Source organism: Malaclemys terrapin, chromosome 4 (assembly GCF_027887155.1).
Source record: "Malaclemys terrapin pileata isolate rMalTer1 chromosome 4, rMalTer1.hap1, whole genome shotgun sequence".
In the NCBI taxonomy this organism is placed as follows: Eukaryota; Metazoa; Chordata; order Testudines; family Emydidae; genus Malaclemys; species Malaclemys terrapin.
The window spans coordinates 88,974,070-88,989,174 of record NC_071508.1 but is presented as its reverse complement, the minus strand read 5'-3'; the positions used below and the strand labels follow the sequence as shown (position 1 = coordinate 88,989,174).

The 15,105-nt window shown below is 45.7% G+C and overlaps 1 protein-coding gene across 1 annotated transcript in view; it reads left to right on the top strand.

Moving 5' to 3' along the window:
* The first annotated feature begins 1,146 nt into the window (after nt 1-1,146).
* The window catches only part of ZFYVE1 (zinc finger FYVE-type containing 1), a 33,425-nt gene continuing 19,466 nt past the window's right edge, over nt 1,147-15,105 (top strand). The window contains exons 1-2 of the mRNA XM_054026814.1: nt 1,147-1,436; nt 2,440-3,368. Of these exons, the coding sequence (XP_053882789.1) occupies nt 2,874-3,368 (495 nt within the window). The 5' untranslated portion in view covers nt 1,147-1,436; nt 2,440-2,873. The remainder of the gene's footprint in view (nt 1,437-2,439; nt 3,369-15,105) is intronic.

The following is a 15,105-nucleotide window of genomic DNA, read 5'->3' as shown; positions in this document are numbered from 1 at the left end:
ATGCCGGAAGTTTGGAACAAGCCCACAGTGAGAAGGTGGCTTATTATCTTGAGTTAGAGGAAGAAATTAAAAACTTAACAGGAGGTAAAAATATCCACTTCTTTGGTTTTGTGCTTGGGGCGCGTGGCAAGTGGAGTGAAGGTAATAATGATTTGTTACAATTATTGGGAATGGACAGAAGTAAAAATTTTAAGGAGAGTATACGTAGACTTGTTTTATATTCCACTATTGGTATGATGGCTATATTCAGTGACAGGTAAAGATCCCGGAGTTTCCATTCCGTGTATCTTGCCAAAACTAAATTTTAGCTATTTTGGTTTCCATGCTCTAAATTTTCAAATTTTTAATATTGTTTTGAACATTAATATATTTAGTGTTATTTAATATCTGTCCTTCAATAGAATGGTTTTAACTATATAATAAATACTTATTAATGGATGAAATTCCAATGTAAATTATTAGTTTTTTTTTTTTTTTAACTACTGGATGTGGATGCGGACTGGCCGCGTATAGTAACCAGGAAAGGGCAGGTAGTCACGCCTGTACATAAATAGGGGGTGGGGTTCTGGGGGGCAGTTAGGGGCAGGGGTCCCAGGAGGGGGCAGCCAGGGGACAAGGAGCAGGGGGGTTGGCGGTTCTGAGGGGGGCAGTCAGGGGGTGGGAAGTAGGAGGGAGTGGATGGCGGCAGGGTCGGACTCACTGGGTGCACACCCTAATGAAATGTGCTGTGCACGCCTATGGTGATTACAAGAGTAGGAGCGGGGAACTCACTAGTAGCATGAGAACAGGGTGAAGGCAAATCAGCCACCCCCCACAAAACGTCAGCACAGTCCCTAAGATAAAGCGTGCTGCGGCACAAGCTCACCCCCCAAGTCACCAATCGACGCGCTCACCCCTGCGCAAGTCACCCTCCCGCCCCGGCTTCACCCTACCACCGCCAGCCACATTCTGCGGCCGCTGCAGAGCCGGCCTTGGGAACCACAACTCCCGGCCGCCCGTGCGCGCCGGCGGCGCCTGGTTCCGCGGTGCTCACCCTGGGACTTGCAGTCCGCCCGCGGCTCCGCAGGCACGAGGGCGCGGCGCGGAAGCGCCAGTACTACAACTCCCGGCGTGCCTGGCCGCCCTCTGCTCCTTCCTCCCCGCTCACCTTCCTGTCTTCGCGGCGAGAAAATAAGCCTGAAGTTCCCTGCGATCAGCTGATCCCCTCTGACAACAAGGGGAGACGGAGGCGAGGAGCTGGGGAACTGGCATAGACACCCCGCGGGGGCAGTCAGCCTGCCTGGTGGGACTGACATAGCCATCCCGGGGCTACACCTCAACGTGGTGGGGGAGCGGGTCAGACTCCCCCCAGGCTGCTGAGAGGAGGAGGAGGAGGAAGAGGCGGCTGGGACCTGACTCAGTCACTAAGTACTGGAGGGAGGAAGAGGAGGAGGAAGGTGCCCGCTGTTTTGTAAACAATAGACTGGGTCGTGGAGTCCCTTTTGGGGGGCCTTCTTTGTTCCTAGGCACAGTATATCCCATCCCCCTCTCAAAGCTGCCTGCCCGATGATTGTGTTGTTGTTGTTGTTTAACAGGAGGAATTGCTCCTTTTTAAAAAACTGTTTAAAATGACAAAATGTTGTTTAGTCTGGTTTAAAGTAGGTGAATGGTGAAAGTATGAGCAGGCAAGCAGTCGATACTGCTGTTATTTAGTAAATGTAGAATTGTTTAAATAAATGTGAAGTGACTAAAGAAAACATTTGTTTTAACTCCAGGCAGAGTCTATATTTGGAGTGATCAAGACACAAGTGTAAACAGTGTATAGGTGCCGTTTAACCCTTCTTGGCACCTCTCCCCCTGCCCTATCATTGATGATATTTTTAATAAGTTATTGCTTTAAACAGGTGTTTAAAATGACCAAGAAAAAATTGTTGGTTGTTTTGATTTAAGGTAGGCGAAGGAGCAGGCCACAAATATAATCAGTCAGCTTCAATTTTTAAAAAGTTGTTTGTTTGTTTTAAAATTTAAATGACAAGTTAGCTGACTTAGTTACGATAGGCTTTGTATATGGGGTGGCAACTGGAAATAAGTGTGTTCAGACAAAGCCTAGTTGATCTGCAATGTATATGTAGCAGTTATTTGTTTTAGTAGCCTTATTTTGGAAATACTGTGTGTGTGAGGGATACAAACAAACGTCAGTGTGGTTATAATAACTTAGATTTTGTATCCAGAATCACAGGGCTGAGCATACAAGGATATTTTCTTCTTTGGGAAAGCAGATCAGGAAAGTCCCTGGAGTGCTGTGAACTCTGAGGGAGGAGCTTAACTGTGGGGTGAGACTAGTGAATTTTCTAGGGATACAATTCTCTGCACTGTGCATTTCTAAGGTTATCTCATTTCTTCTTAAGGTCATATGTTACTAATTAAAATTAATCTTTTTTTTTTCTCCCTCGGATCTAGGTGTTCCAGGGAAACGTTTGAACCTGTCTATTGAAATACCCCAGTCTGATTCCTGTACATCACTGAAACTACAGCTTCAAGTTAAGTAGAAAACCCTGTGGGTCAGCAATTGAAACAACCAACCTTGTTTAAGATTAATTTAGAGAAAGAACACATCATCTGCACTTTACGTATCATTAAACCTTTTTTTGGGGGGGGGGGTGGAGGGAAGGAGAGATTCAGCATTCAGGCTGGTACAAATCTTTACAGCAGCAGTCATTACATTGTTTATAAAGTTAAGAATCCAAAGTCTTTTTTTTGCAGCTTTTTGTCCTTGTGAAGACAGATTAATTTTACAACTGAAAGCTCTTGAAAACCTGTATACATTTCCATTAAAAAAAAAAAAAAAAAACTGATCAGATAAATACAACTTCAAAAAAAAAAAAAAGCTGAAGATGAGTGCTCATGCTCAAACAGCAGAGAAGGGACTGAACACAGTACTCCTGTGTCAGGAAAGTTACGTTTGCAGTGGGACCGATGAAGCAGTCTTTGAGTGTGATGAATGTGGGACCCTGCAATGTCAGCGCTGTGAAGAAGAGTTGCACAGGCAGGAAAGGCTGCGAAACCATGAACGGACCCGTATAAGACCTGGCCATGTCCCTTACTGTGACAACTGCAAGGGTGCCAATGGGAATATAATGCACAACAATGCCACAGGATCCAGGCAGAGGGCAGCAATGAGGTGCCAGATGTGCAAAATAAACCTATGCGTGGAGTGTCAGAAGAGGATGCATGCTGGGGGAAACAAAAGGAAACACCCAATTACCGTGTACCATAGTAGCAAACCCCAAGAGGAAGAGGAGGAAGGGATGGATGAGGAGACCAAGAGGAGGAGGATGACAGAAAAGGTTGCAAGTTTCCTCCTGGTGGATGAAACTGAAGAGATTCAGGTGAGAACTATTGTGTTTTTTTAACAGACAGATATTTTAGTTTCTGCATTAACCACACTTCTTGATAGTTCTGTTAGACTAAAGAATTCTTCAAGCGGAGTCTATGTAGTCAGATGCTTGAATCGTAAAACAGCACTAAAGATGAAATTGGGATAATCTGCTCTTGGTGCTAAATTAGCATCCTCGGCCAAAGAGACATAGTGCTCAGGAATTTTCTTACGTCTAGCATGTGAAAATGATTATCATCCAAGAAGGAGACAATCTCCTGCCGAGGTAGTCAAAAGACTACACTGATAAGCCCTTTGCACAGCAGGAGTCTTCTCTGGGAGAGATCATGTGATCAGGGCCGGCTCCAGGGTTTTTACCACCCCAACCAGCCTCAAAAAAAAAAAAAAAAAAAAAAAAAAAAAGTCGCGATCGCGATCTGCGGCACTTCGGCGGCAATTCAGCGGGAGGTCCTTCGCTCCAAGTTGGAGTGAGGGACCCTCCGCCGAATTGCCGCCGAATAGCTGGACGTGCCGCCCCCCTCCGGAGTGGCCACCCCAAGCACCGGCTTGCTAGGCTGGTGCCTGGAGCTGGCCCTGCATGTGATAATGAGCAGAGCTGTGGGAAGAACTGGGTGGACTAATGGAGAACAGATCAAGATAAGCTGTCTCTGCACAGGGAACCCAGCTAACACAGATGATAAAGTGGTTTGTATTGTATTTTATTATTTTTTTTGGGTGGGAGGGAGGGGAAGAGAAGATAGAAGTGACAATGTTCTATAAGAAAATCTAGACTTGTGGGTACCATCCAGGCCCCGAGATACTGTGCTTAGGGTGTTATGGTCACATGTATGATTTTAAAACTCCTACTGAACACAGCTGGGGTGAACTGATTGCTCATTCCTTTGGGCAAAGAATGTATGTAAAGACAGTAATATTACTCATCAGCTCAGAACGACCACTGCCGGAGAGCCTATTTTACCATCACCCTGATTAGTGTATAATAAATACCACTACCAGGCATGAGGGGCAGCATCGGAGAAAGCACAAAGGTACTGTTTTGAAAATGTAACCAGTGGGTGGTGGAGGCTGGCATTAGAGGTGGAAGTCAACATCATCTCTCACTATGTAAACAGGGTGGGGAAATACTCTGAAAGGCCTTGAAAGTAGCTTATGTTTGATGCAATAGACAAGTGAGAGCCAGTGGAGGCATTCAAAGACAGGAGATGACCTAGACAGAGTGATGAGCTAGGAAAATGACCTATCCAGCAGCATTCAATATGGATAGGAGAGGGGCAAAACTGAGTTTGTCAAGGCTAAAGAAAAGGATGTTGCAGTAATCGAGGCATGAGATGAGAGTTTTAGTTGTATGGAAGGCTACAAGAGGCCATATCTTTGAGATGATATGCAGAAAGAATCTGAAAGATTTAGATGTAGCTTGGATGTTAGGACTTAGAGAGAGGTCTGAGTCAAAGATCATTTCCAGGTTACGGGCTTGAGTGACAGGCAGGATGGTGGTGTTATCCACAGGGATCAAGAAAGGAGGTAGTCTCCCTTCCCCACAAGCCTTTCCCGCTAAGCGCTCTCTCTTAGCCATGATGAGGTTGAGCTGACTGCTGGATATCCATGATGGCACGTAAGAGACAGGCTGAGATTTTATTTTGAACAGGTGCTCCCTGTAAACATCCTCAGAACTTGCTCATTATCCTCAAAACTCTCCTTTGCCATGAGGCCTACAAAAAACTTAGCAATAATTGTGCTGCTGGTATGCTGAGTTCACTGCCTATCATGCTGACCAGTCCTGTCTTATTGTTTCTTTTTACTTCCCTATCTGTATCCATCCGTTGTGTCTTGTCTTATACTTAGATTGTAAGCTCCCTTGGGCAGGGACCATCTTTTTATTCTGTGTTTATACAGCGGTTAGCACAATGGGGTTCTGGGCTGTGAGTACAGTTCCTAGGTGCTATGGTACTACAAATAATAGGTGAGCTTTGCTAAACGTTTAATCTTACCTCTTATAGTAGGCCTAAGAATCACAGAGAACTGATTTAATAGGTGGTTCTTACCACAGGGTAAGAATACAATCCTTTGGTGTATTCTCACCATCAGTAGCAGGTGGGATAATATCAGTTTGTCCAAGGTATAATTATGTAGTGTACACCCTTAGCTAGAGTAAGCAGCCTCCTGGGCTCCAGCTGATCATGGAGATGGTTGATCATGTGCATTCTGCCTTCTATAGCATGAGGTGACTGACTTATGAACCTAGAGCAGCAGTCATAAGAGACAGCAAGGCCTCTTGTTCTTAGTCAAAGTGGGGCAAGGAAAAAAGCTTTGTGGCTAGAGTTTCTTAACAAAGAGAGGAAGAAAGCTTCCTGCAGCAAGTTACAAGAGGCTAGGTTCCTGGAAGCCACAATGTTAAATGGAGAAAGGAGGGTCCATTTATTGTTGATTCTCTCAGCTGAAACTCCCACAGCAACCAACATCTCCCTCTCCAATTTAAGAGTTTTCCTTGCCTTGTTAACAGAGCAACCCTTTCCACCTCCTGAGTCCAGCCCCATGCTTGGGTTTCTCTGTAACCCCTGCAGTGAGACATCTTTTGTCAACCTGTTGCTCAAGGGTATGGAATTGAGCTTCTTCCTGCGAAACACTGCACAGGATATACATACTGCTCCATGGAAAGACTAAAGAAAGTTTAGATGCCCTGGATGACTGCTGAACATAGAAGATGGAAAGGAAACCACATCCTGTACTTGCCCCAAGGATGGCTCATTAAAGATGATCTGGTTGGTCATTTTATGCAACTGTTGGGTAACTGCTCTGCTGTTAGGGTCTAATGTTCCCTCTAATTTAAAAGTTACATGCACTCTTGATGGAAAGTCCTGAAAATACTGGGGCTTCTCTTTATTACTTGCTGGCTTGAGCCAGGTCAGAGTCCAGAGGTGAAAGGATAGAAAGACATGGAACACATTTTCCTAAAGAGGGAATCCTTAGCAATCAAAACAAACTAACAAAATGACTTCTGTCTTTGGAGAAGATCTCATCTTTGTGTTTTATTGCCTGCCTCTCTGTGTGGAGAAGCATTTGTGTAGCAAATGCTCCCAGTTTCTGTAACACCATCCCCCCCCATCTGCTGGTGTGGGAATACTTTGATGACGCTGTCAGCCTGAGCCTTTTCCCCCGGACTGTACCTTGCTTTCCTGCAGCCTTAAGTTCCACAGCGGGGCCTTTGCCTCAGACTTTTAAAAGGAAGCAAAGTTGTGACACCAACACAGGGCTTGACAGAGGTTCCCAACTCTTAGGGGTGGGGCGTCTTGTTTGCATGGTCTGAAACTGGGGCTTCCATGTCCCTGGCATCCGTTTCACCTGTTTTCCTTTCTCTCGCTCTCTCGCTCTCCCTCCTCATTTGGTTTAGGAAGCTTTTCTTTCCTATGTATCTTTGTGAATTTGTTTCCTCCCAGCTCTATGAATGTCTCCGTTCTCAGTCCCTGTCATTCCCTCCCCAGCACTTCCTCATCTCTCTCCCCCACCTGGTTGGCTTTCTGTTCTCCCAGGGCAAAGGATGGGAGCAACTGAGAAGTGTTGACAGATACAATGCTCCTACAAAGCAGCCCCTCCCTCTCCACCTCCCGGGTCTGTAAGCATTTTGGAGAACATTAGGATACTTTTTTCTTAGAAGTGTGAGAGGAGTCATACAAAACTCATCAGAATACACAACCCTGCCAGTGGTCCCCAGCCTGACTCCTGGCTGATTTGAAAAATAATCCTTGGAAAGCATTGTATCATCACTTTTTCTCCCTGTTGCTTGCTTGTTCTGCCTTCCCTCTGGGCAACTGGCTTCTTCTTGCCTGCAGTGAGTGCAGGTTCCCTTTCCTGCTTCTTGCCGCTCACCACTGCATGTGTGTGCTCACACTTCTGCCCTCTTGCTGAACTAGGCACAGCTCTGAAAAGCAGGCTGTAGGCTACTTAGCAGTTGCTTGTCCCTTAGTCCCAGGATGGTTTTTCAAAACCTAGCTAAACTAGGATTATTGGCAGATATACTGGTGCCTTCCCCATGCATACCAAAGGGCTCTTTGTAGAGTTCCAGTGGGAGCAGGAGACAGGCAGACAGAGCAAGTAGAGGCTTGAAGAGAAGCCATGGGAGGCAGAGTCTGGTAATCTCCTGACGTCTTTTCTCCTCTCATCCAATCTCTCTTGGCCTTTCCCACGGCTGTACTCCCCTGTTTCAGCAGGGGCCAGTCAGGGTATGTCTACACAGCAATGTAAACCTAGACTCCTTTGTGTCCACACAACAGTTGTGCTAACCTGGGGTCCCAGGACCCTGCAAGGCTGGAGAGTCTGAGCCTGTGTTAAGCTGGGATCTAAGGTCTGAGCCCCATTGCTTTCCTATGTGCACACAGCTCCGCTTTGATTCCGGTCACGGAAGTGCTCCAGATGTATCCCAGAGTTCCTTGGGGCAACTTCCCTATAGTTCCTATGCTGACAATCTGTGGTGCCGTCTCTTGCACTCTATTGCAAAAGGAAGCCACACATCCCTTTGCAAATGGCAGCAGCTCAGGTCAGCGTTAGCCCAATGTCTGCTGAACACTGGTCTGGAAGTGCCTTATCAGAGCACCTGCAGGGTTTTCAGTGGACACTGCGAAAAGCTTCTGATTGAAGAGAGCTGCTTTCTGGTCACAAGAGCACAGCCAGATTTTGGTGAGCACAGCCCGGGTGCCTCAGCGCATACAGCCCCATGGAGGGCCTGGGAGCAAGGGCCAGAGGGTGGAGGGGGGACTAAGCGGCTGCCCTGCAGGAAGAAGGAGCAGCAGAGCTCCTGGATCAGCACAACTCGGGGAGGATGACCTCCAACATCCTGGCTGCTCCCCTTTCCTGCAGGGTAGCCACTTTGTCCCCACTCCACTCTCTGCCCCCGCCCCCACTCTCCCTGGGGCTGCGTGTGCAGAGGTGCCTGGGAAACGTGCACTATCAGGGCGGCGAGTGGGAGTCAGCCCCAAAACCTCTCTGCAGCCTCCTGTTGCAGCTGCTCTGGCTCCCCCTCGCTGTTGAGCAGAGCTTGCCTGGAGCAGGGAGCAAAGCTGACAGACGGGAGGTAGCTCCTGGCTGCCCGGATGTTTGGGGGTCACCCTTCCCTAGCTTTGAGTCCAGGGCTGCCCGGGGGGGGGGGGGGAGAGAGGGAGCAAGTGGGGCAATTTGCCCCCACGAGAATATAGTATTCGATAGTATTTCAACTTTTTTTTATGGAAGGGACCCCTGAAATTGCTTTGCCCCAGGCCCGCTGAATCCTCTGGGTGGCCCTGTTTGAGTCAGGAGGTCTGCTGCTCTCCCTCCCTGCAGGGCAGCTGCTTGTTCCTCACTCCACTCTGTGGCTTTTGCTCCTGGGCCTTTCCTGCCCTCCCTGGGGCTGCGTGTGAAGGGACATATGGGCACTGTGAGGGCGGTGAGTTGGAACCAGGCCCACAGCTTCTGGGGTGCAGTGGGGGCAGGGATAAGGGATCCTGGGGGAGTGCTGGCGTACACTGTACCCCAAGCCCTGGGGATGCACTTCACTGCTCTGGAGCTGGCAGCGGCCAGGCTGAGGGGTGTGTATGTGTTTTTTCCTCTGAAACCTACATTTTATGTCAAACTTCAAAACAAACAGACAAAAATAAAGAAAAAACAACCAACCAAAACCACCTTCGTGGAACATCCCATTTTAAAAATTAAGAATTGCCAAGTTTCATTTGAATAGTCTGACATCCCTGGAGCCTACTGGCCTAATTATCCTCAGAACAGGAGCACGTGGGCATTTTCCTGCCAATGTGACTCAGCCTAGAGGTGAAGAGCCCAATTCTCATATTAGATAGTAATTCATTCTACTGACACATTCACGAGAGGAGCTAATTATGCACATCTGTGTCTCATCAATTGCACCCATCACGATTAGGAAACCAGGTGGGCAGTAGAGTTTTCCCACAGTGCAACACATTTGTAAGGCTAGAGTGTCATCATGGGAAGGGGTATGCAAGATGCTGTGGGATAGGGTTACTTTGACTCAGGTCTGTGCACTGCAGTGTGGATGCCAGAGCCCTAAATTCTAGTATGGGTCAGAAAATCCTTACCCTAGGGTTAAAATGCAGTGTAGATACTCAAGCCTAGGGTTCCCTGACATGGGTCAGCTGACATGAGTCCCACTAAGCCTAGGCTTACGTTGCTGTGTAGACAACCCTCAGAGGCAGGTACAGGAGCAGCCCTTGGAGCTCAATGCCTCCCATTGCTTTTTCCTCACCGTTAATGTTGGCTGAGTAGCTTGGTGGTCATGTGAAACTGGAACTGTCATATTCCTCCTAGTGAGGTCTTGACTCCTTGCCTCCCCTCCTGCCCAATTATATTTCACACTTTCCCATTGTGCTAGTGGGGGACTAGATTAAGAGAGAGTTTATGTAGAAAATATTCTTTAAATATAACCCCATCAAAGGCCCCTGCATAAGATGCTTCTGCATCACAAGGAAGTTAAACTTTGTTAGTATGGAGGGAGTGTTGTCTAGTAGTTAGAAAAGATGTCTAGGAGTCAGGACCGCTGGATGCTGTTCTTGGCTGTTACTGACTTACTGTCCATTGGGCAAGTCACTTCACTTGCCTGGGCCTCCCTGTCGCTATTTGTAAAATTAGGGTGATAACACCTGCTTTCCTCACAGCACATGGGGAGGCCAAATTAATGTCTGAGGAGGACTCTGAATACTATGAGTACAAAGTATTATTAGCATTCCTGTTCCATTCTTGTTAGCTGTTCTAAAAAATAAACAGGTTGGAGTCCTTACAGAGCAGAGGAAGTGTTCATTGTTCTCAGATTAACACAAAAGTAAAAAAAGAGTACTCCACCTAGGGGATCAGCTACCAGGCCATCTACCTTGCTTTCAGAAGTTGTTAGAAAGCTCGTTAGCTGTTTCATACCACCCAGCTGCCCCTCATGGATGTACCCTCCCTGGTAATTGCTTGGTTCCCAATCACTATCTTGTCTCAGGGCTGTGGCAAGGTAATGGGGCCTCTTTACAGTTTTCCCCCACAATATGCCTGGTCTGCCTTATGACCTTTGAAATTGGATTCACAGTCTCCATTGCTTGCCCAAAATTTGTAAAAAAGGTTTTCTCACTCCTGTCTTCTTGCCTTTCACAGGCAAGAGCCCACCCGTCTCATGTTCCAGGTGTGGACAGCCTCTACTTTTCAATAATAATGTTATGTTATTATTTAATGCTCAGATGTGCCAATCAGGATCACATTGTGCTAGGAGCTGTACAAACACACATGAAGATACTGCCTCCTCCCTGAAGAATTTTCATTCTAAGAATAAAGATAGCCCTGATTCTCTCCCTACTGTGGCCCCTTTACACCATTCCATAGGCAAAAAAGGGTACAGTGGCCTCACCTTAGGGAATACCCTCAGTGTTAAGTGGCTTCCCTGGTGGAACAGTTCTATGCAACTCCTTGGAGCCCCCAACACAAGGGGAGAGTTAATGATGGGAAGGGGCATGGCTGGAGTGAGCTGTGCTCTGACTATTCTGGGCTGACAGTGGCCCATAGGCAGCTGTGGGGGCCACATATAGAATTCTAGAGGCACAAAGTTGATTTAAAGCCTCTTTTGTTCCCTTCCCTCCCCACTGCCTGGGCTGTCTCTCAGAATTAGGGCCTATGATGGTATAAGGTCTTGTTCCTGCAAATATTTATGCCCATGGTTACCTATCTTTATTAGTCCTATTGAAGTCTATGAGACTACTCAGGGTACTATAAAATTAAACATGTGCAGGATCAGGGTCTAATTCACTATGAAAAATTAGATTTTAAGTAAGGAATACGTGATGTTATAAATTAACTACTTTTGGAAAGACTTTTCACACAAAAAAAATCTCATGACAAGAAAGAAGACATATTTGATAAACTGAGTAGAAAACCAAATCTACAGATTACCTTTTAGACTAAACGCTCCGCTTTGATCCTTGTGGCCCACTTTCACACTGCCTGCTCAGAATGGAATATCTGGTCTCTGAGGCATTTGAAAGCTGGAAAGGAGTGATAGAAACAGGGTTGAATTAAGGCAATCTGAGTCCCTAGGCGCACCATAACGCAGAGCCCCACTATGGCCCCATCTGCATTCTATGGTCCTGCATCCCACTTGGAGTGGCATGGCAGAGGGAGGGCTCCCTCCGCTCGTAGAGAGTCCCTTTCCCCTGGAGTGACAGCAGGGACTTTCCCCTGCTCCCCTCCCCTGGGGGGCAGCAAGGACATCAACAGGAGTCCCATCTGTAGGAGCAGCACCGTGAGGCCCCCCAGTAACTATCTCAGCAGCTGAGGTGTATTGGGGTTGGTGGGTGGGTCTACTGCGCTTTTCTCATGGCACAGTTTCCTCTGTGGGGTGGTGCTGGTGGGGCACCCCAAAGCATTGAGATGCATGGAGTAGTTCACACCTCTCAGAGCCATTCTCTCAGTTTGCAGAACCAGACAGATATTGTTCCATCTGTTCTACTCAGTTCATATTTTCAGACTTCAATTCACAACCATATGGCCTAGATTTTGTTTTTTTTCCCAACGAAAGCTGAGATTCTGATTTCATTGCCTGATTCCAGGAGCTGGCATTTTAAGCCTGGGTCTGTAGTGCCTCGGCCATAATCCAGCCCTGGATGGAGCCCCGTAGTTTGAATAATTTAAAACTGAACTGGCCAAAACATTAGTGTCATAGGAAGCCATGCTGCCTTGGGAGAGATGGACTGGGTCTCTTTGATTTCCAACTTCTATGATTTAAATGCTAACCCTGTCTGAGATTCGTTGCCTAAAAATGCCTGACTTCTGTATTTCAGAAGTTCAGTGCTGTCTGTTATGGAGGCACTGGGTGAGACCACACAGTTAAAATTGCAACTGCTATTCCATTATAAAGCTTAATTTGACTCTTTCCCACTCTGTCTTTAGTTGAAAGAGCCATTGGTCTGAATTTATGTAGGTATTACAAGTTTTAAAAATGATTTTTAGAAGTGTAGAAATAGAATGGTTTGTATTGCATAACTTACAAACGAACAAACAATGATTTTCAGAATGAAAAAAGTCCTTTTGGGATTCATTTATTTTTGCTATTTTTGTCTAGACAGTGGTTTATTGCAGATGTTTGAAAATTGATATATATGACACACATTTGAACACACTGCCAGGAATCTTGTCATTTATTTTTCCATTGATTTTTTTTTTTTTTAATATACACTGCGGTTGTATGTTGGGGGATGCTGTGGTATATTGGTTGTCAAATGAGTCTGTTGAATGATACATTTGATGATTTGTACGTTTGGCATCTAAAACTATAGATTGACAACACTTTTAAGTTTTAGTCACCAGACATGCTGTGCCAAAATGAACCCAGTCAAAGAGTAGGATTTTAAAATGCAATAACCAATACAATTCAAACCAATAGAATTCCAAACTTCAGTTCAAGACTATCTATACAACACTACCTGAATATCATGAAGCATTGTTGAGTTTGTGAATTGTGTATGGCTTATGAAGAGGCAGGCTTTGTATAACCTTTGCATGAATAAGAGTAAGACATATAAGGTCTTATGCACAGTTCTGAGAGGAGAAAGTTCTGTGAAAAATGGATAAGATTAATTTAGACGTGGTAGTTGTTGTGAGTGTTTTACCTGTGGGTCAGAGTTAAGGTTGTTTGGGTGCCAGTTATAGAGAATGTTTTCATTTTATGTTTTTTTTTTTTTACATGAACTTTAACATATATTGTTAATGAATGAGATCAGTGTCAAGAAATTCATGGTCAGGAGGTTCATCTTAGGAGTCTTGAGCTATCTTTTTACCTTCTCCCTGGTCCCGTCAGTCCATATGGCCCATAAATCTCTGGAAAGATATGCGTTGACTTCAGTGGGCTTTGAATCAGGCCCTTTATTGGGTAAAGTTCAAAACAATGTACTTAGCTTCCAGACAAGTTAACATCCAAGTTTTTTGACAATCTGTGTTTCATGTCCTCAGGATGATCAAGAGAAGTTATGTTAACAGTTCTCTTTGCTTTTATTATTGCTCAAGTTTCATGTTATTAGATTAGTTGTTATAAATTTCTAAGTATATAATTCCCTCTACAAGTGAGCCAAACATGAACCACATTAGCACTGTGGATCTTTGTCCCAGTCTAGTGGCTGATCCGCACAGAAGGATAAGAGTCTACAGCTCCTATCAGCTACAAAAGTGATCCCTTTAACTATAGTGGTAGAGTTTCATGCTTTCAGTGCTGAAGGTTCCACATTCAAACCCACTAACAACCCACTCAGGGGATGTCATCAAAGTGCACATTAGAGAGGTGCTTTTATGTAAGTATATGACAATTATTAACACAAATGCAAATATCATATATATACCCATACAGAAAATAAGAATAAACATGGTTATAACCTGTGATATGGGGAATAAGATAAGATCTCTTTTTATTAGAGGTAGAAGAGTGTGTTTATCAGTTATGATCTCTAAGGATAATAAAGCTGTAAATGAATCTCCAATGTTAGAAATGGCAAAAGGGAAGAAAGAGGAATATGGGCAGGGAGACTGGGGGCTAAGGAAAAGGGCAGTCTTTTTAGATAGTGCAGTTCTTTCTCTGAAATCAGATGTTGCAGAGTCATTTATGGGTGTGGTTTTGTGTGCTCCCCCCCCCCCCCCCCCCCCCCGCCCCAGTGTCCACTGATATTGTCACTTTAGAGGGGTGGTGTTAGGCAGCATGAGAAACTTCCACAGCTGTGTTTGGGTTAGATGGGCTGCCACCACCCAGGACTTGGCATCAACAACAGGAGATGCTGTTGCAAACCCTGGCAGAACTGTGTCTCTTTAGGACCTTCAACCAACCCCAAAAAAAGAAGGAGCAAGCAAACATTTGAGTTCTAGATCTTCATTGCTTTCAGTTGGGATGAAGCTTAACAATTGTCATTGGCTGGTGTAAATGGACCAAATCTGGGAGGGGAAATTGGTAAGCCAGTTGCTGTGGCTGGATTTCACACAGTTGTATTCTCTAGGGATGCCCAAGTGTATTCAGTGCATTGGAAAGAGGTGAAACAGTTCAGTGTTCAGGTCACTGGCATGGTGTAATTTTAGAAGAGAGCGTGCTGAACACTAACATTGGAGCTATGCAGATTCATATCCCATTAATGCCCCTGTCCAGTGCTTAATTTGTAATGAAAGAGGTGCCGGGGCTCACTGCCTCTGCCCAGTGAGGGCCTGGTCCAGGATCAGGCCCCTAATGAATTGCAAACCTGTTGCTGGGAATTCTGTGTGGAGCTGGCCTTCTCTGACTCTCTCTAGTGCCTTCATGCTGCCAACAATGCTGATACTCCCCTACCCAGACATCTCACACCAGACACCTTGACCACATGTAACCAAAGCCACTGAAATATCCCCACTTGGTTGCCCAGCCAATAGTTAAGCAATTATTTTAACAAAGCTGTTGCCCATCTGGCCTCCAGGGAGTGCCGAGGCCATAATAGTTGGGCACTATGGCTAATGCTGGCTTCTGGGGCACAGGGAGGAAGGGGTTAAGAACAGATTATTTTTTCTTTAAAGACTGGCATCCTTGGAAAAGGGCTGGAGTAGGAAACATAGCAGATGTTTTTAAAGGGCGAGGCTTCTGCATTGAGCCTTACATACGCAATTGCCTTAATCAGTCACAATATAGTTGAGCATCTGAAGCTGTCCTTTAAACACACAGCTGTCAAAAACAGGCACACTCCTGCCCCCAGCTAAAACCT